Below are 20,678 nucleotides of genomic sequence, written 5' to 3' on the forward strand. Positions count from 1 at the left end.
GTACTGCCTTTAGTCATTTTACTGTTTGATCACCCAGTTGTGCCACTTCTGGAGTAGTTGCTACTCTTGGAATGACCTTTATTTCTTAATGCATGTGTCCACCTATCCTAACTCTTAGATAAGCCCTAAAAGAGGCACCCCATTTGCATGGAGAAACTTCAGGTGCTGCTTACTAATTACTAGTATCATATTATCACGAGATTGTAAAATTCACTACCTTGATGCTTCCTGAATGATCACAGGTAAAGTTTTTGTTCTGATGTTATATTCCCTTCGCAGGGAGGTGACAAGCTAAAGATATAATGATGAACCTAGGGTTTCGAATAAATTATTTATACACATTAAGTGAATTTTTAAATTCAAATACAAAACTTGGACTAAAGCTATTGGATTCTGTTAAACTCGGCAAGTAGAACTACAGCTCCTATCATGTATACGTATGTGGTTAGCAATCTCATATAAGGCCATTGAGCAGGCAACAACATGGAAGATCGATCTCAGGCATCATAAATTCAACGGAAAAGCAAAACTTCAAGGTGCAAGAGGTGGCCCTCACATGAAATCAATATGCTCGATTAGCTAATTGTAACTACTAATTCGACCCAGAGAAAAAGATTTGGAATAAAACAGAACTTTAATTCTATTGGTCAACAGTGGAGACCTCTTGCCACTCTGCTTCTTTCCACAATGTGACATTGTTATCACCAGCAGCCACTGCCAACAAGTTTCCAGTTAGAGACCATGAAACCCTCCAAACAGGATTTTTAAAGTCTTTAAGAACCTTCCCGTCCCACTGATCTCCCTCTTTTGCCATGGTCCATATGACAACTGTACCATTTTCTGAAGCACTAGCAATTGTTGACTTTCGAAGCCCCAAGTTCGGCGCCCAGGCTACATCCCTCACCCAATTACTATGCATCTGAAGTGCAGGGAAGCAATCCATCTTCCATTTTCCATTACATAACTTCCAAACCTTCACAGTGTTATCACAACCGCCAGATGCTAGCTTCTGAACAGGTTCAAGCACACCTGAACCTACTATAGCACCAGGAGACGTTGATGGCGCCCATGAAACAGATGTTACCCCGACTGGATGAGCTTGGTCTATTTTTTTGGTGTCCCAACCACCATCTGACCTAGCACTGTGAACTGATATATTACCATCAGAAGAAGCACAGGCTAAATAAAGCCCAAGTTCATGAGGGGCCCACGAAATAGAGTTAACGGATGACTTGTGGTCACTAAAAACATGAGCTTGTCTCCACTCATTTTGATTTCCTTCCTTCCAGAATATGACTTTACCGTCATAGGAGCAGGAAGCAAGGATCGACCCAAATTTGGGATGCGCCCAAGCAACCTGCCAAACAGGACCACTATGACCACTCAGAGAGGCAAGGTGCTGTGAAGCAGAGTTGTTACCTACACCAACCATTTTTATGGTATTGTCAGATGATGCTGTTGCCATACGCTTTCCGTAATAGTCCATAGAAACATCATGAACTGTGTCATTATGACTGGTTTCAATCTTCTGTGCAGGCATCTTCTCTTGTTTCTATGCAATATTTCTGTGCTCCTACATTTATCAGTTCGATCCGATTTTAGTAAACATCTCTGTTTGAAAGATAACTACTTTAAATACACTCCTTTCCACACACACCCTATATGGCTAGAGAAAGAATGATTGTAAACTATAAATGATCGGCCAAAATAGAAAACCAAGGCTAAATACTCAACCTAAAACATACATCACAATTAGCCCAAGCAATACAGGCAAGATAGAACTATCAGGGAAATCTGAATTTGAGAGTCCATCATTAGAGCTTTCACATGATATTAATTTAAGCTCATGGTCCTTCAATAATAGCACTTTAATTCAAGACACCAGATCAGAGGAAATAATAACAGGGTAAACCTTCCTTCACAACAGCAAGTAGCAAGAAAGACAATGCTTCATTAATGGACATGGCATACACAGACTAGACTTGAAGGGGAGCCTTGACGTAACTGGTAAAGTTGATGCCACGTGACCAGGAAGTCACGGGTTCAAACCGTGGAAACAGCCTCTTGCATAAATGCAGGGTAAGACTGCATACAATAGACCCTTGTGGTCCGACCCTTCCCCGGACCCCGCACATAGCGGGAGCTTAATGCCTGCCTTTATACACAGACTAGACTAGAGTAGGACAAAAGCAAATGATAGCTAGTATTATTTTGGCCCAGGGGAGAGCCGGCGAGGGGGTTTGGAGAGAGGGGGAATGATCTAAATCAAAGAATATAATGGGAGTACAAGTCAAATTAACCAAAGAATCAACCAACTTGTTGAAACCCCTTGGATAATCATAAGAAGAAGTTGGTGAGAAGCAACATTAAAAGTTAAGCACATGAAATTTGATGGCATCAGAGGATAATAGTAAAGCATTTGAGAAGTTCGAAGTAGCATATTGGTATAATAATTAAAGTTCCACTGGTCCTGATCCAAATTCCCTCCTTCAAACAATATATTAGACTTACTATCCTTGTGGAAAAGAAGAAAACCTATATCACCGAAGTTCATATTTTCTTGAATAAACATCAGAGTTAGCTTCTACATTTCTGATACTATTCTAAGAATTTATCAATAATACAAAGCTACAACTCGGAGATCAAAAGACTAGAATCGTAAACCCTGACTTGAACTAATCTGATGACACTCTGTATGACTCGTTGAAAACTTTTCAGTGTGAAATATCCGTCAACTTTATCAGCTACAAAGTTCCTCTTTCTAAGCTGACAAAAATCAAATGAGCATAACCGTGGAACGTTTAGCTACAGATTAACTCTCAATCTAGGTTTTATGTAAACAAAAAAGAAAAAGAAAAAAAACAGAAAGGTGCACATACAAATAACACATTACTGGCATAAAAGTATAAATTAGGCCGATCAGCAGAGTCACAGTTAGCTGATTTGAACGTCGAGTAACGTTTGAGGTAAAATAGAAAATTCCAATATATAAAGATATATAGGTTGAACCTCCAGAAAAAAATCAGTGCATAAATGGACATGAAAGAAGGGTGAAAATTGTTGACAGAGTGATATTTAAAGAACACATTTGCATTAGATAAGAGCATTATAAATTTCAAGCTTATTTTCCCTAATTAGATAGCAAAGTCCTGAGGAAAGAACAATCAAGATATGTTTATCTCGTCTTACCAGTAAGTGTTAAGTAGACAAACTGTCCTTAATTCAATGAACACAAACATAGAATTAAATAGCTCCAAATGTTATCCAATAGAAATAGCAATTGCTCAACAGCCGAAACCAAAAATAGGACGACGCAGAGGAACTAACTGTAGGGGTCAAACATAAGCTATTTTCCCTCTATATTGATTTTCATTCCGCTGGGTTATAAAAATGATGGATCTAGAATTTCAACCTGGATCAAAGAATAAAGCAGGGGTAAAAGTGAAGAGCAATGTAGGGTTATAGTTACAGCCGCACAAGTATGGATTATATATAAATCTGTCATTAGATTAAGTGTTTAAATCTGGTGAGCTGCTTTTCTAATGCTAAAATGCTTATTTAGTTGATTGTTGAGGAATCCGCTGCACTATCTATTACGCTAATGTTGGTGATTTTTCCATTGGAACTCCTATAGGTTGCTCTGTTTCGTTTAATAATACATAAAATCAATTATTATCTTTTTAAAAAAAGCTACCTAAGTGTTTTGTTTTGTAAATCGGACTACAAATTAGGAGTGTCTTTTAACAGAAATAAAAGGGATTTAAGTTTTTCACCAACACTTATTTTTACAAGTGTTCTACAGTAATAATAATTCTCAAATTAAATCGAAAAAATTCCAACAACTATAGCCATGGTAGTGAATCATATAATTTATTTTTTTACATTTTAAAGATCGTATTTTAAGGTGCAAAAAACTTACATATTTCCCTTTAAAATGAGATGTCTCTTCTTATAATTGTTTCATGTACAAATTTTCGTTGCACATGGTATTACACTATTACTAAAATTCTGGTTGACTTTCTCAAAAATAAGTTGCACATGTTATACTATTACTAAAAAACAATTTATATAATTAATACATAAGTGAAATTTGAATAACAATTAGCATAGCTTATATAAATCCAACAACAATCCTAACAACTTGTTTAGAGATAATTACAGAAATGAGTTTAAGTTATACATACTCCTATTGTTTGTTAAATCGGAAAGGATGGAAAGTTAGGGAACGACCTCATTAATTTAATTTATTTAAAGAAATGAGAGATGGAGGTGCAAGCAACACTTATGTTGACTGAAGCACAACTTACATTCCAGGAAGAGATTTGCTTTGGATGCAAATATACAAGAATAGTATTGATTGAAACTTTCTATTTATTTTAAAATAATAATAATAACATACAAGAATCAAAAGATGTTATTACAAGTCTTTAAAGAGATAAAAGTCGTGGTAACTTATTATTTGCAAAACACAAAACTTCAATCACCTACTAATATTATAGAACTGTAAATGGTAGTATATAGCTTAAATCCTTGAACAAATTTCATTCCCAACACTTGCTGGAAGATATCTTCTGCAGCCGCTACAAAATGCTAAACATTTAGAAGAGATACTTAGTGATGTTAGATAAAGTTAGAGGCTTTACCTCTTTAACACTAAGCTAAATAAACAGGAAACCTTTTGTGATCAAGTTTAGACATCATGTGCTTGCTTTATTATGTCTATTCAGATTTCATGTACAAAATCCAATCATGATTATGACTCTATTCCCTGTTCCTTTAGCTTATGTAGCATTACAACCAGTGAACAGCACAACTCACAAGATAGGACACAAACAAAGAAATGAGGGAAAGACAAAAACAGAATGACAGCACAAAGCAATACAGAAACTGAAGGGCAAAACGGGTCCAGCACCAGTTTTCAATCACCTGGAGACACATTGTTTTTATAAGGTTAGTTTCCCGATGTATTCATTAATCATTCAACATGGAAACGGGTAGATTTCCTGGCAGGCAGCAGCACATCAGATAGAGTTCATTTCAACATTTTCTTTTAAGCTTCGTTAATAATAGTATAAAGATCAGAAAATAGAAGGGGGTCCGGGGACAGAAATTAAAGATACCTTAGAAAATTTATAAGGCGAAAAGAAAAAAAAATTATCACTTACTCAACCTACTGTACATTACTTCATATCTCAAGGGATCTCCATTTGGTATAGTTGAAGCTCACACTGAGCACTTTAAGTAGTGCCACCAATTAGACTAACTACTTTGGATGCATTCTACTTGCATTGTCAAATCCTTGATCCCAGCATCATGCAATATTTCAGATACTTGTGCCTTTGCAGATAACTTCTCACTCTCGCTTGAGACGAGAAGATGAAGAGTCCCAATCACATCTGAGTTCGTGAAGCTCCAAACATGCAGCTTCTGAATCCCAGATAAACCTTTTATCTTCATGACATCGTTTACAGCTTCCTTCAAATCCTGTTCATGAGCCCTTGGAATTCTTTGCAGTAAAATTTCTGCTGAATTCCTGAGCAATGGGATTACTGAAGATATAATTAGAACAGAGATAAAAATTGAGCAGGCGGGATCAGCGACGAGCCATCCCTTGTACTTGATTAACAGCGTCGAAATTACCACCCCAACACTACCCATGGTGTCAGCCAGAACATGCAAAAATATGCCTTCCATGTTATGATCAATGTGCCGGTGTTGCCGCTTATGTTTCTCAGTGACACCCTTGTCTTGACCATGAGAAATATCTGGTCCTTGCAAACTTGCAACAGAGCCGTGGTGCACCTTTATCGAAGAACTACTTGAGCTGCCAACATGACAATGTTGGTGAGCATCATCATGATGACGGTGCCCATGGTTATGGTCACAGGAATGATCATGAGAATGAGGAGTCTTATGGTCATGGGAATGATCATGAGAATGGTGGTCATGGTTATGGTCATGGGAGTGATCATGAGAATGAGGAGTGTTATGGTCATGGGAATGATCATGAGAATGAGGAGTCTTATGTTCATGGGAGTGATCATGAGAATGGTGGTCATGGGAGTGATCATGGTCATGTAAATGGTGAAGATGGTGATCTTGGAGACTATCGCCTGTGGAATGAGAATGAGCATGTGAATGGGAGTGTGAACATGATCCACCATGGGCATGATGATGTTCCTCATGAAAGAAGATCAAACCCACAATATTAACAAGAAGTCCACCAATAGACACTGACAATAGGCTGTTAGTAGAAACCTCCTGAGGGTCTAATATCCTCTCAAATGATTCAAGCACAATTAACGCTCCCACGAGGACAAGAAAAACCGCATTTGCATACCCAGAAAGAATCTCAAATCTTCCACGACCGTAGTTAAACTGACCATTTGCTGGCAACCGGGATATGTACGAAGCATATAACCCAATAGCTAGAGCTGCACAATCAAACAGCATGTGACAAGCATCTGATATTAACCCAAGGCTATTACTCATAAAACCAGCAACAAATTCCACAACCATGTAAGCTGTATTGATCAAAAGGAAAAGCGCTATCTTGCGAGACTTCCTCTCACCCAAGATATGCCGGAGAGGTTTCATAACCGAAGTCGTAAACCAATCCGATCGTTCCAACCCCAACTCAATATAATTACTATCAACAGGATCCAAATTCCTTACTGAAATCCAGAGCAACAATCCACATATCAACAATCCCCAAAGCGAAAGCTCAGGATAATAAAACAATTCCAATACAACAGTACATACATAGGTCACAAGATACTCCTTTTGAAAATCCTTCGACGAAATTGTCCTCTCATCAGTAAAATTCTCACTCAAAAGCACACCAAACACTACTGTGTTCACCAAAACCCAACCGAGACTCGAAATAGAGATACTATCTCCGTCTGCTTCAAACACAAACATACTTATAACAGCAGGTACAAACAGCATTACAGTAGTAAAAAACAAAGATACCAATCTAACCTGCTTCCTACCCATTTCCCTTAAACTACCCAAATTCATAAAACTCCTCTCATAACACCCCAAAAACCCGCAAACAAAAGGAAGCAACATAGGCCAAATCCTTATACAACTATACCTCGGCAGAATCGAAAACCCCATTTCAGTTACATTCACAGAAGATAAAGGGAAACATTCGATTCTATCCCAACTAACAGATAGCAGAAACAACCCAATAAACATAGCAATAAACCCACAAACCTTAGACGATCTAATCTGATTCTTGTCAAAAAGATCGAGTCTCTTTCCATCAGAAATGAAGCGGGCAGCTATATTTCCGGAAACTTCAGCAAGAATCATTGCAGCAGTGCCACAGTATCTCAGAGCTTGAAATCTCAGCAGAAAAACTATAGCAAGAAGAAGGGATTTTTGCAGTAGAAGCTTATATTGAGATTTGGTGAAGGAGAAAAAAACGAGCCGGTGGCGATTTTTGTGATGAAAAAGGTGTTTCGAAGTGAAGATGGAGAAAGAGAAAGTGAGGAGAAAAGAGAGGAGGGAAACGAGGAAAGAGAAAGGGAAGAGAGAGAAAGAGGAAGGGGAAGAACGGAGGAAAGGGAGAAGAGAGTAAAGAGAGCGGAGAGAGAAGAGGAGGAGGAAGAGAAATGGTAAAGATGAGGTTTTTGTTGAAGATTTGGGAGTGGGGAAATAGGAGGGAATTCGGTGTTTAGATGGAGTTGGAGTTGGAGTTGAAGGTGGGTAGTTGTTGAAAAGAGGGTAGGGGGTTCTTGTGGTAGTAGGAGTGGCGGTGGTGGTGGAAATGGTGGTGCGTGGTGGAAGTGAGAGACGATGGGGCCGGTGATGGTGGTGGTGGTGGTGGTGGTTTTCAGCCATTGTCGGAGAGTCCAATGGAAGAATTTTCCAACGTTAATGATCAACAGTGTCGGAATTATGGAAAGATCAAGTCATTGACTTCCATTGGGTTGGGCCAAACTCCGGAATTGTTTCTTGGACCAATGGGCTATTTTGTAAAAATAGCGGGGGATGGCTAGATTTTTAATGGGAAATTACCAGCTATGTCCATTTATAAGTAGTTCATTATAAAAATTAGCCAATTGATAAAATATTACTAATATTAGCCAATTAGCTATTTGTAGCAAAAAAATATCAAATTTTTGCTTTGTTTTGAGTGGGTGTTGTTAGAATAGATTGGGAACAACTTAAGGAGCTTGAATCTTATTTTTGGGATGATTTGGTGAAGTTTTGAGGTGGTTTGAATTGAAAATTCGAAGTAAAAGCTGAACATGAAAAAAAATGATATGTGTATCATTTGTGTATCACATATGTATCATATTTGTATCAATTGTGTATCACGTGTATATCCATGTATACTTGTGTGTGAGATACATGCGTGATACATGTTTGATACATGTGTCGCAGAAGACTTTTTTGAACTTGATTTAATTAAGAATTTTGATACAAAACTAGTCCAAATCACCTCCAATCTTCCTCAAATTTTGTATATTGACTTATCTATATATTTTCAATAAATTTCAACTATACCCATTGAAAAAGTTCCTGTTTTGTTTAGATTTTTGAAATATTGTATAGATTTTTATATTTCATCACCTTATTTGCTACCCCGTCCATGAAATTTTCTTTCCGTCTTGTATCTAATGTTGTTAATCACGCTTAAAAATATGGAAAGTGGTTTTTGCATGTGATTCTTTGATAGAAAGAACCCTATTATTTGGGTTTTCAATTTTTGTTGGCTAGTTTTGATAAGTCTATGACTAATGGCTAGAGGTTGGTAAGTTGAGATTTATACGGGACATTTGTGTAAGTTTCCCATTTTTAATCGAAAAACAGTCAATATTTGCAAAGTAGTAGAAAAACAGTCATTTATAAGTGAAACTCTGGACTGTTATGGAGTTCGAAAAAAGCGGACAAGATGAAGAAGCTCTGCTTTTTAAATCAGGGGTAGTTTTCTTTAGTTATTATTTCGTACGTAAAAATGACTTAATTTCAATTAATTTTGCAATTATATATGACTGTTTTCCAATAGTATTTGCGTGTTTCCTTCTGTTTGATTAGAATAGATGGTGGGTATTATCAGTTTGCGCCACAAATTATTTATATCTGGTAGCCAAAAAAGTATATAAAATTTATGTAATTTTCGTATATAAGATACAAAATGTATATAGATACATAAAAAAATATACAAATTTTATACATTTTTTTTTTTGCTATTATTTTTACAGCGGCTATACAATATCATTTTCTCATAGATGGTAGGATGATGGGCTGAGACTAACAGGCCATTTAATGTGCCAAGGAAAGAGGCAAAATTGGTAGTCACGATGGCTAAGACTGCAACTTTTGAGCGATTGTACGAGGATCTTGGGGGCAAAGGACGCGACAGAAAGCTGTACAAGTTAGTCAAGATCAGGGAGAGGAAGGCTCGGACCTGGATCAAGTGCGGTGCATCAAAGACGAAGACGGTAGGGTTCTGGTGGAAGAGGCGGGTATTAAGCGTAGATGGCAATAGTACTTCCATAGATCCTGAACGAGGAAGGGGACATGAACATCGTATTGGGAGAGTTGGAAAACTCAGGGAGTCAGAGGGATTTTGGGTTTTGCAAGCGTATTAAGAGTGAGGAGGTTGAGGGGGAAATGCGAAAGATGAGCAGGGGTAAGGCAACTGGGCCTGACGAGATCCCAGTAAAATTTTGGAAGGAAGTGGGGCAGGCAGGCTTGGAATGGTTTACTGGGTTGTTTAATGTCATTTTTAGGGGGGGAAAGATGCCCGAGGAGTGGCGGTGGAGTTTGATGATCCTGTAGTACAAGAACTAAGGTGATATTCAGGACTGCAACAACTATAGGGGTATCAAGCTGCTGAGTCCTACAATGAAAATTTGGGAGAGGGTGGTGGAGAGGAGGGTGCGACGTAGTGTTACTATTTTCGAGAACCAGTTCGGGTTTATGCCAGGAAGGTCTACTACAGAAGCCATTCACCTTGTGAGGAGATTGGTGGAGCAGTATAGGGAAAGGAAGAAGAACTTGCATATGGTATTCATAGACCTGGAGAAGGCTTATGATAAAGTTACGAGAGAGGTTCTATGGAGGCTAGCGGTGTCCCAGTGGCATATATAAGGGTGATTAAGGACATGTACGAGGGAGCGAAGACTCGGATGAGGACTGAGGAAGGAGACTCAGATCATTTTCCAGTGGAGATGGGGCTGCATCAGGGATCGGCTCTTAGCCCGTTTTTTGTTTGCCTTAGCGTTACAGGTGCTGACACGACGCATACAAGGGAAGGTGCTATGGTGTATGCTATTCGCTGACGACATAGTCCTGATTGATGAGACGCGTGAGGGGGTTAATGTTAGGTTGGAAGTTTGGAGAGAGACGCTAGAGTCTAAGGGTTTTAAGTTGAATAGGTAAAAAATTGAGTACTTGGAGTGCAAGTTCAGTGATGGGATGCACGAAGAAGGAGCGGAAGTGAAGATTGGTACTCAAGTCGTCTCCAAAAGAGATAGTTTCAAGTATCTTGGGTCGATTATTCAAGGTAACGGGGAGATTGACGAGGATGTTACCCATCGTATTGGATCGGGGTGGATAGGGTTGAGGCTTGCCTCGGGGGTTTTATGTGATAAGAGTGTGCCACCTGGACTTAAGGGCAAGTTCTACAGAGTGGTGGTTAGACTGGCTATGTTATATGGGGCTGAGTGTTGGCCCGTCAAGAAGTCCCATGTCCAGAAGATGAAAGTAGCTGAGATGGGGATACTGAGATGGATGTGTGGTCATACCAGGAAGGACAAGAACAAGAATGAAGTTATTAGGGACAAGGTAAGTGTGGCATATGTGGAGGACAAGTTGCGGGAGTCGAGGCTGAGATGGTTCGGACATGTGAAGAGGAAAGACATAGATGCTCCGGTTAGGAGGTGTGAGAGGTTGTCCATTGCTGGTCTGATGAAGGGTAGGGGCAGCACTAAGAAGTATTGGAGAGAGGTAGTTATGCAGGATATGTCATTGCTCCAGCTTACCGAGGATATTACCCACGATAGAAAGACGTGGAGGTCGAGGATTAGGGTTGAAGGTTGATAATTAGTAGTGTGTTCCTCCCAGGCTTACCAGTAGTACTAGAACTATTTTTGTGTTATCTTATTCATGATTCTTTACTATTACATGTTGTGTCATTCGTGCACGTTACCTTAATGTATTGTTATTACTATTATTTGCTACTTGTTGCCTTATCTCTACTGTGCCTTGAGCCGAGGGTCCATCGAAAACAGCCTCCCTATCTTTATAAGGTAGGGGTAAGGTCTGCATACACGATACCCTCCCCAGACCTCATTTATGGGATTACACTGGGTTCGTTGTTGTTGTTTTTTATTTGAAGTTAGAGGAATTTCCAAAGATATTTTTACCTATCTATACTACATATAAAATTTATTTATCCTCCCTAATCTGGTTTTAACTTAATTATATGGGCATATACAAATTAGTATTAATGATTATCCCTTTATATTAAAAAATTAAATAGGAAATCAGTTATTTTCCCATCCCTCCCCCCCCCNAAAAATAGGAGAAAACGGCTTGTAGCCCATCCGAAACACCCCCGGGACCCCGTCTAAACATACAAACAAGTTCCATAACCTAACACGCTCTCTCTCTCTCTCTCTCTCACACACACACACACACTATGTTCTTTCCCCAATTTTTCTTCCTTCATTTTTCTCTGTATATTTTATCCTTTTTTAGGAAATTCGTCAATGAATTTCAATTATTTTAATATAGAGTTATAAGCATGCAAAATTTATTGAATTTATTCAATAAAATAATTTGGACTATATTAATCCAAATAAATATTATGGGCTAATATTATTGGATTAATTATATAAGTTAAATAAGTCCAAATTTATTGGGCTAGCTCACTTAATTGGGCTACAATAATGAGCCCATTTCATTAGGCCCAAAATATCATCTTCCTAGAGGCCCTGTTTGGTGCCACGTGTCAAATGACGTGGCGCGCCAAGTCAAATGAAAAAGCCAATAGGATCATGCCACGTGTTAAAATGATAAGGCATGCCCAGTCATACTGAAAGGCCAATGAAATCGCGCCACGTGTGCAAGTGACATGTTCTGGCCAATCAAATGCGGCCATGTCACACTTCAATTTGATTGGTCGGAAAGAGTTTGTTCTTATAATGACTCCTCCCTTCCGCAACTTTAAATAGGGGTCTTCATAACCCAGAAAAGACACCAGAAGATATAACAAGAAGCAAGAGATAGCTTGTGGATCAAACGCCGCAAATTGCTCTACAAGTTTCAAGCTTCAAGCAACCAAGTTCAAGTTCAAGTTCAAGAATGAAGAACAAATCAAGTTCAAGCTCAAGAACGAAGAACAATTCAAGTATTCAAGATCAAGAACGAAGTCAAATTAAATACAAGGCGTTCAAGATCAAGGCTACTTGTTCGTGATACAATTCGTGGCAACAATCAAAGTGTTTGCGACGGATAAATTAAATTCAAATTCAAGATCAAGCTCAAAGGCCCTTGAATTTATACTGAAAAAGTAGAATCAGAGGAATCATAGAGATTGTACACTCAAATATTCAAAATGAAATATTACGCTTATTGCAATATTTTTTGGTCTTAATTTTATTTTCTCGACGCAAATTTATTGTCTACAAATTCTGGCACGCCTAGTGGGACAATCTCTACCTCTCATCTCAACTTTTCAATCACCAAAGTTCAAGAACATCGAAATGGTTTCAAAGAAAATCAACTCCATTTCAACTTCCACCAAAGCTGCTAATTCCAGGTTCTATGCTAATATGGAAAACATACTCGAAGTTACCTTTGGAAGCTTTAGACCAGTTACGAGGAGCAAAGCAAGCTCGTTAGGACAATAAGCACCCCAAGTGCTGTCCGCATCTACCCCTGTTTTCGGATCTTCATCCTCAAAAGGAGCAAGATCTTCCACCAACGCACCCGAAGGAGGAAGCGATGTTGCTGAAAAGATCAAGAAAGCTCTTGCTCTGCTTGACCTCTCCGTATCTAAGCATTCTGCTGTGAAGGAAGATGATGATGCTTCAAGTGGTGGATCCTCCCCATTTACACCACATAGAATGGGCCAATCAAGGATCAATCTGTGTGACAATCCATGCTACTCTCCATCATCTACAACAATCATGCAAGCCATGGTGACAAACACTTCATCTATGGAGGAGCAGTTGGAAAACTTGACGGAAGCAATCGCTGGCTTGACCAAATGTATGCAAAATCAAGATGCTAAAATCGACAAGTTAACAGACAGGGTGGAAATCTTGATGGAAGAAGAATCCACCCATACACCTAGCAAACTCCCAGAAGTTCAAGAGATTGATCCTCCCCATGACAAGTTGCATCCACTAAGGAAATTCTAGCCTCTTTGGAACGGATGATTCCAATCAATCAACTAAAGGAGTTCATTGAAGGGACTATAAAAAACAAATGTGAAGTTGGTTCCAAGTCCTCCTTTACCTACGCAAAGCCGTACACTTCAAGGATCGATATGTTGAAGATGCCTGCTGGCTATCAACCTCCAAAATTTCAACAGTTTGATGGCAAAGGCAATCCAAAGCAACATGTGGCGCACTTCGTTGAGATATGCAACAATGCTAGGACTTATGGAGATTACCGCGTCAAGCACTTTGTCCGCTCATTCAAAGGAAATTCTTTTGATTGGTACACGAACCTCGAGGATGGATCTGTTGATAGCTGGGACCAACTAGAGCAAGAATTTCTCAATCGCTTTTATAGTACGAGACGTACTGTGAGTATGATAAAACTTACAAATACTCGTCAACAAAAAGGTGAACCAGTTATCGATTTTATCAATCGTTGGAGAAATGCAAGCCTCAACTGCAAAGACAGGCTTAGTGAAGCTTCGGGCATAGAGATGTGCATCCAAGGCATGCATTGGCGACTACGCTAAATCTTGTAAGGTATCAAGCCTGGCACATTTGAAGAACTTGCGACTCGTGCCCATGACATGGAGTTGAGCATGGCCTCCCCTGGAAATGAAATGTTGCCTACCTATGAGCCTCGTAAAGGGAACAACAAGCAAGAAGTCAGGAAATGGAGCAAGTTTGTACCCAAATCTGAAAACAAAGAAGCTATGAATGTCAACACATCACCCGTGAAGTTCACAATGAAGGTGAGCAAGAAGCAGAATATGAAAATCCACTTCTTTTCAAGATAAGCCAAGTGGAAAGTTGACTCTAAAAGAAATGCAAGAGAAAGAGTACCCATTTCTGGATTCTGATGTGCCAGCCATTTTTGAAGAGCTCCTCGAGTTAAATCTCATTGAGCTTCCGGAGATGAAGCGACCAAATGAAGCTGGGAATACAAATGACCTAAATTACTGCAAATACCATCGACTTGTGAGCCACCCTCTGGAGAAGTGCTCTGTCTTCAAGGACAAAGTCATAAACTTGGCTCGCGAAAAGAAGATCGTGCTTGAAGATGAGAAAGCCAGCGCAAACCAAGTCTCTATCACCTTTGGCTCATTCAGTCCGGATGAATTATGTGGTTTTAAAGAAAGTAAAGATGAAGAATTATTGGAGAACGATAAAGCTGAAGTCAATCAACCTGATGATGATGAAGGTTGGACGTTGGTGACTCGTCGTAGGTACTACAGAAGGAGCCCACGAAAAGAATCAATAGAACAACCAACAAGGAAAATGATGTAAAAGACCAGGGATGGAATCCAGTTNGGGGATGGAATCCAGTTAAGCACTTAAAGAGAGCAAAAGTGGAGGTGCACCACTCTCAAAAGCCATGAAATCCAGTGACCTTGGAGGAGTTCTTACCAAGTTGGTTTCGCACGAAGATCTCCCATGAGGGCTTGATGCCTCTTGTTGCCATGCTGACAAAGGGAAAGAAAAGAGTGATGGCCTACTGTTGGCACCATCTTCGAGAAAGCTCATCGAGTCCACTCCTCAAGAAGTTAATGCTTGTGAGGAAAAGGTCACATTCACAAATGACGATCTTCTTCTAGGTGACACTTTTCATAATAGTCCATTGTACCTGGTTGTCTATATGCGTGATGAAAGGGTAAATCGAATTTTGGTTGATGGAGGATCCTCAGTGAACATTTTGCCAATTTGTAATGTGAAAGAACTTGGTATTCCCATGAACGAACTCTCAGAAAGTCATGTGATGATCCAAGGATTCAACCAAGGGGGGCAAAGAGCCAAAGGCGCGATCAGGCTGGAAATAACCATTGAAGATATGCAATCAAGTGCATGGCTACATGTGATCGATGCAAAGACTTCATACAACATCTTGCCTGGAAGGCCTTGGATACATGAGAATAAAGTCGAGGTTTACGGCGCTAAGGCTCTAATATTGGTCGAAGTAGGAGAATCGAGTCTCAGGTTCCGATATACGACTAAAGAATCAAACGACGAGGCCATGAATACGAGCCTAGAACTATTAAACGAAAGGCGCGAGGTCGCCCTCGTCCGGTTGGCCGCCTAAAAATAACGGATCGAAAGGTATTGCAATCGAAGAGTCAACCTTCAACACTTTAATGTTGGGGACTTGGTGTTAAGAAAAATCAAATTATCGAGGTCACCGAAAAAGGGTCGTACAAGCTCGGATCAATGAACGGTGAGCGACTAGCAAACAACTGGAACGTAATTCACTTGAAATGATACTACTGCTAAGGTACGACCCCATTCGTTTTCTTTTATTTACATGATTGGACTAACATTTGCAGGTGATATTCAAGGAACGATGCAACTTTTAGGCCTGAAAGCACGCGTTGTACCATTTTTCCCTTGAACCGGTTTTGTCCCAAATGGGTTTTTCAGCAAGGTTTTTAACGAGGCAATCAAAACATAAGGCCTTCAAAATTTCTAAACTGCTTCAAAAGGCTACCCTCAGCAAATTATAATCTGAAATATTCTAAGTACTTTGGGGAAAGCCCCCGATCATACCGACCCCCCCCCCCCACGAGTCTTAATTAAAAAACAAGGCATGTTCGAACCCCCGAACAAGACCTAATTATTACGTGCTAAGGCATTCGATATCTTTGTAATCGTAAAAAAAATGAAGGAAAAAAGCCTTACATATCGAAAGATTTTTACAAGGGCCAAACGGCCTTGACAAAAAAAATACAAAAAGCAAAAACATCTACAAAGACATCTAAGCAGAATTGCTGGAGCCCGCCTCATCACGGGACCATCTGGGTCTTCTCCGCCCCCGGATCTGCCGGAGCCCTCGGAATCTTCTTCGTCCTTGGGGTACGCCAACTTCTTAGCCTCGGCCTCAAGCCTCTTATCACTTTCGATATCGGCCGATAAATAAAAACCCCGAGCATGAACTTCCTCGAGGGCCTCCCTTCGAGACTGCCGCTTCTCATACTCGACAATGTCTTTCAAGTCGTCCTGGGCTGTCTCGGCATCGTCTCTATACTGGGACACTATCTCGTCGGCATCGGCCTTGGTTATTTTGGCCACTGACTTGGCCGCTTTAAGCTCCTTGGCGAGGGTCTCCCGATCAGCAAAAACCGAGCTCAGTTGAGATTAGAGCTCCTCGATTTTCTAGGATCGTGCCTCAGCCTTCTCCCTCATCGCTCGAAGCTGAGCCTTCGCCGAGGCCAATTGCACTGGGGCGGTTTCCTTTTTCGAGTCCAAGCGGTCCATTTTGCCTTTGCCCTCTTCGACATCGACCTTGATTACGTCCATCTCGGCCCGGAGCTGGTTGATCCGGTCAATCTTCTATTGAACCTGCGGGTTCTGACTATTAGTCACCCTGTCTAGCTCATCGTCACTAACTTCAAAGATTTTTACCTATTCCACCAGGTCGGCGTGCTCTTTCTGAGCGGTGTCCAACTCGGCTCGAAGACTCTTAGCCTCTCCTTCACGTTGCTTGCTAAGAAGTTTGTACATGTCTCTCTTCTCAGCGAGCTCTTTGGCTTCGGCCTCGAATTGTCTCAGCTCATCTCGGTACCGGAGGAAGGTCTCGTGGTGAAGCAGCGAGGCCTAAAAATATGAGAAGAAAAATCAAGATCACCAATAACCAAAGCTGAAAAATGAAAAGGTTTGGCAACACTTTACCCGGTTCAGCGCCTGTTGTGCTTCGTTGAAAAGGCACATAGAATCCACCTCATTCATTTTTGCCTAGTCTTCTTCGGTCACCAGGCACCGGAAGGTAACTAGCTACCCCAACGGGGGGCGGAAAGAACCCGGGAATCCTCCGGAACGGTGATGATAATTGACCGCTTCCGACCAGGATCCGCACTCGGGGCAGGGAACCGATTGAACAACCTCGGGCTCGAATTAGGACCACCTGAGGACGAACTCTTCCTCGGTATTTCTAAGTCACCTAATCCGGTGGCGTCCTCCGTGGCGGTGGAGTCCACGCCATCAAAAAAGCTTTGGAGAGGATCGTCCACTCAATATGCAAACAATAAGCAATACCAAACACTCAATGTTATTCCTTTGAAATAACTATATTTTACATTTATTGAAATTTTTACTTTATATTTTTACTTACGTTTTATATTTTAATTAAGTTACTTTATAATAAATATTTAATTTTTTTTCTAAATAATACTAATTGCAATGGATATTTATTGTCCTTTTTCGTAATTTGATACTTAAAAGTGCTTTTTAAAAATATTGGCCAAACATAATGAGCTTGCAAAATGCACTATTCAATCGAATTGACCAAACACAAACTGTTATTTTGTAAAAGTACTTTTTCAAAAACTACTTTTAAACAAAATTATTTTTCAAAATAAGCAATTTTTGAGCGCTTGGTCAAACGAGATCTTAAACTTTAGTCCACTAGATTAATTGGACGTTGCACTAACAAGTAACAAGCATAAATAAAATCCATTTGCCATTGCTGTTTATAAACCAATGCATAAGTCTTACCTAACTACACTTGGATTCAGTGTTAGCTCCTGTTACACCACTTATTTGCTTGTGCCTAGTTAATCCAACACAAACTGCACCTGCACACACGCCACATCTTATTCAAATAACTTGTGTGACGGAATAATTGAAATTACTCCATTTTAACTAGAGTTTCATGTTCGATCTCGAGATTGTAATATCTTTCAATAGGGAACGTTTTACCTCCTTAGTGTATCTACTCGGCACAAATCTATATTATATTAAAAGGAGAGTAGTATACATTGTGGTTAATCCAATGGCAAGCTAAAATGAAGTCACTTGGCAATTTTAGGACAACATTAATAATTAGAAGTTATATATAGAAACACAATTAATGGAAGTAGTTTAATGAATCTTATACATAATCCAAATAGATCTTAGATAAATCTAATTTATATATCTACATTTATATTTATAATTATATATATATATATTTATATTTATATTTATATATATATATTGATCCACTCATAAATTTTCTTCTATATTAGCTAGAAATATATAGGTAAAAGGTTAATTAAGAAACTATGATAGAAAAAAATAAAAAATACAGAAAGACGTAAATTGAGATAGCATATGACAACTATGCTTTTGATTGAATTAAAATATAAAATAAAACTAAAATTTACTTAAGATATTAAAAATTTATTAACTATAAAAACTGAAAAAAATTCAAGCAGCAAAAGAAAATCTTACACAAAATATATAAATTATTTATAAGATAAGAAAAAAATTAAATAATCAGTAAAAAAAATTATTTTAATAACAAGAATAATAAAGTCATATTAATATTGACTAATCGGGAAAATAAATATTTTATACGTAAATATTACTACAACATTTAGTTATAATGTGTTCAATCAATTAATAAATTTATCTATGATTAATATTTTAATTGAGTGTAGTTAGTTTAAGTTTAAAAGCATAAAATATTTTTTTTGAAAATGCGGTCCAATTAAGAAAATAGAATGACAATAATTATTTGAATTTGAGATGAGATTCTTTTTTAAATATGATAAGAAAAATCATATTTTGGAATATGAACAATAAAGTCAAAGTTACTATTAAAATATTTTTTAATTTTTATCTATATTATATTAGAATGAGTGCGGTAGAAATAGATATTAAATTCAAATAGGCTAATGAAAAGCCACATGACAATGTAAAAATATTAGGTACTGAATAAAATAATAAAAAAAATAAAGAATAAATAGAGAAACTTGAGATTTTTTATCATATAGAAAAAGGGTAAAACTTCTTTAAGTTTGAGATGAGAAAGGTTTTTATATTATGCTAAGAAAAGTCACAATATGGATAAGCCAACATAACTCAAGTCTAATAGATAAAATCTAAAACTAAAAATATTAAATAATAAAANCGAAAAAGAATCAATAGAACAACCAACAAGGAAAATGATGGTAAAAAGACCAAGGGGATGGAATCCAGTTAAGCACTTAAAGAGAGCAAAAGTGGAGGTGCACCACTCTCAAAAGCCACGAAATCCAGTGACCTTGGAGGAGTTCATACCAAGTTGGTTTCGCACGAAGATCTCCCAAGAGGGCATTGATGCCTCTTGTTGCCATGCTGACAAAGGGAAAGAAAAGAGTGATGGCCTACTGTTGGCACCATCTTCGAGAAAGCTCATCGAGTCCACTCCTCAAGAAGTTAATGCTTGTGAGGAAAAGGTCGCATTCACAAATGACGATCTTCTTCTAGGTGACACTCTTCATAATAGCCCATTGTACCTGGTTGTCTATATGCGTGATGAAAGGGTAAATCGAATTTTGGTTGATGGAGGATCCTCAGTGAACATTTTGCCAATTTGTAATGTGAAAGAACTTGGTATTCCCATGGACGAACTCTCAGAAAGTCATGTGATGATCCAAGGATTCAACCAAGGGGGGCAAAGAGCCATAGGCGCGATCAGGCTGGAAATCACCATTGAAGATATGCAATCAAGTGCATGGCTACATGTGATCGATGTAAAGACTTCATACAACATCTTGCCTGGAAGGCCTTGGATACATGAGAATAAAGTCGTTCCATCTACCTACCATCAATGTTTGTAATACTACGAGGGTGAGGTCGAGAAGAAGATAGTTGCTAATGATGAGCCATTCATCGAGGTTGAGTCACACTTCGCCGATGCAAAGTTCTACTTGAAGAACCGCATTGTGAAGGAGCTAGAAGCTTATGATGGCATGAAAAGCAAGAATGATGATCCCACAACTAAAAGACAAGAGGTGACTACTAGTGAAGTCAAAGCTGTTACTGAGGAGGTACAACCCAACGCGAATAAATCTTATAGGGAATACTGCATCTTATGGCAAGAAAGTAAGTCTTGCGCTCCAATATGTCCCTAAAAGGAAGAAAGATGAAGGCGAATCATCTAATCTCCAAACTAACATGCTAAAGGAGTTAACTCTTCCGGTCAAACGAATTGAGGCAGTAAAGTCGTCCTCAATGCCACTTGCAGGGTTTGTGGCCCAAAATCATTTGCAGAATGTGGCACTCCCTACAAAGCGAACAGATGAAGGTTTTGATCCTAACACTTACAGGCTATTTGAAAAAGTTGGATACAATCCTAATGAGCCGTCAAAGTTAGGGAAGCTACCATCAGAAGCTGCGACGAGACAACCACGTGAAGGTTCGGGATACAAGCAACCGTCACCAGTGCACATCTCCCTAAGAAGGGCGAGCAACAATTATATCACTGTAGAAGATGAATCGACCGCTTCTAACAAGCCTTCTGTCTTTGATCGGCTTAGA

The 20,678-nt window shown here is 39.0% G+C and overlaps 2 protein-coding genes across 3 annotated transcripts; both read right to left on the reverse strand.

Moving 5' to 3' along the window:
* Nucleotides 1-491: 491 nt before the first annotated feature.
* LOC109205635 (protein transport protein SEC13 homolog B-like) lies at nucleotides 492-5,249 on the reverse strand. 2 transcript variants are annotated; one of them, XM_019368364.1, is made up of 2 exons: nucleotides 5,166-5,249; nucleotides 492-1,573 (listed from the first exon to the last, which is right to left on the reverse strand). In XM_019368364.1, exon 2 carries the CDS (start codon nucleotides 1,538-1,540, stop codon nucleotides 641-643), a length of 900 nt encoding a protein of 299 aa, XP_019223909.1. In that variant the 5' UTR covers nucleotides 1,541-1,573; nucleotides 5,166-5,249; the 3' UTR covers nucleotides 492-640. The 2 variants fall into 2 exon arrangements, with proteins under 2 accessions (XP_019223909.1, XP_019223908.1); XM_019368363.1 differs by lacking the exon at nucleotides 5,166-5,249 and adding an exon at nucleotides 3,190-3,608.
* Nucleotides 5,239-7,936, reverse strand: LOC109205633 (probable zinc transporter protein DDB_G0291141). Its single transcript, XM_019368362.1, has one exon. It carries the CDS (start codon nucleotides 7,846-7,848, stop codon nucleotides 5,260-5,262), a length of 2,589 nt encoding a protein of 862 aa, XP_019223907.1. The 5' UTR covers nucleotides 7,849-7,936; the 3' UTR covers nucleotides 5,239-5,259.
* Between the last annotated feature and the right edge of the window lie 12,742 nt (nucleotides 7,937-20,678).

The sequence above is a fragment of the Nicotiana attenuata genome, unplaced genomic scaffold (genome assembly GCF_001879085.1).
Source record: "Nicotiana attenuata strain UT unplaced genomic scaffold, NIATTr2, whole genome shotgun sequence".
Lineage (NCBI taxonomy): Eukaryota > Viridiplantae > Streptophyta > Magnoliopsida > Solanales > Solanaceae > Nicotiana > Nicotiana attenuata.

Bases quoted from the DNA above. Each gene is read 5' to 3' on its own strand.
- LOC109205635 (XM_019368364.1), bottom strand. From the start codon at position 1,540: ATGCCTGCACAGAAGATTGAAACCAGTCATAATGACACAGTTCATGAT.
- LOC109205633 (XM_019368362.1), bottom strand. From the start codon at position 7,848: ATGGCTGAAAACCACCACCACCACCACCACCATCACCGGCCCCATCGT.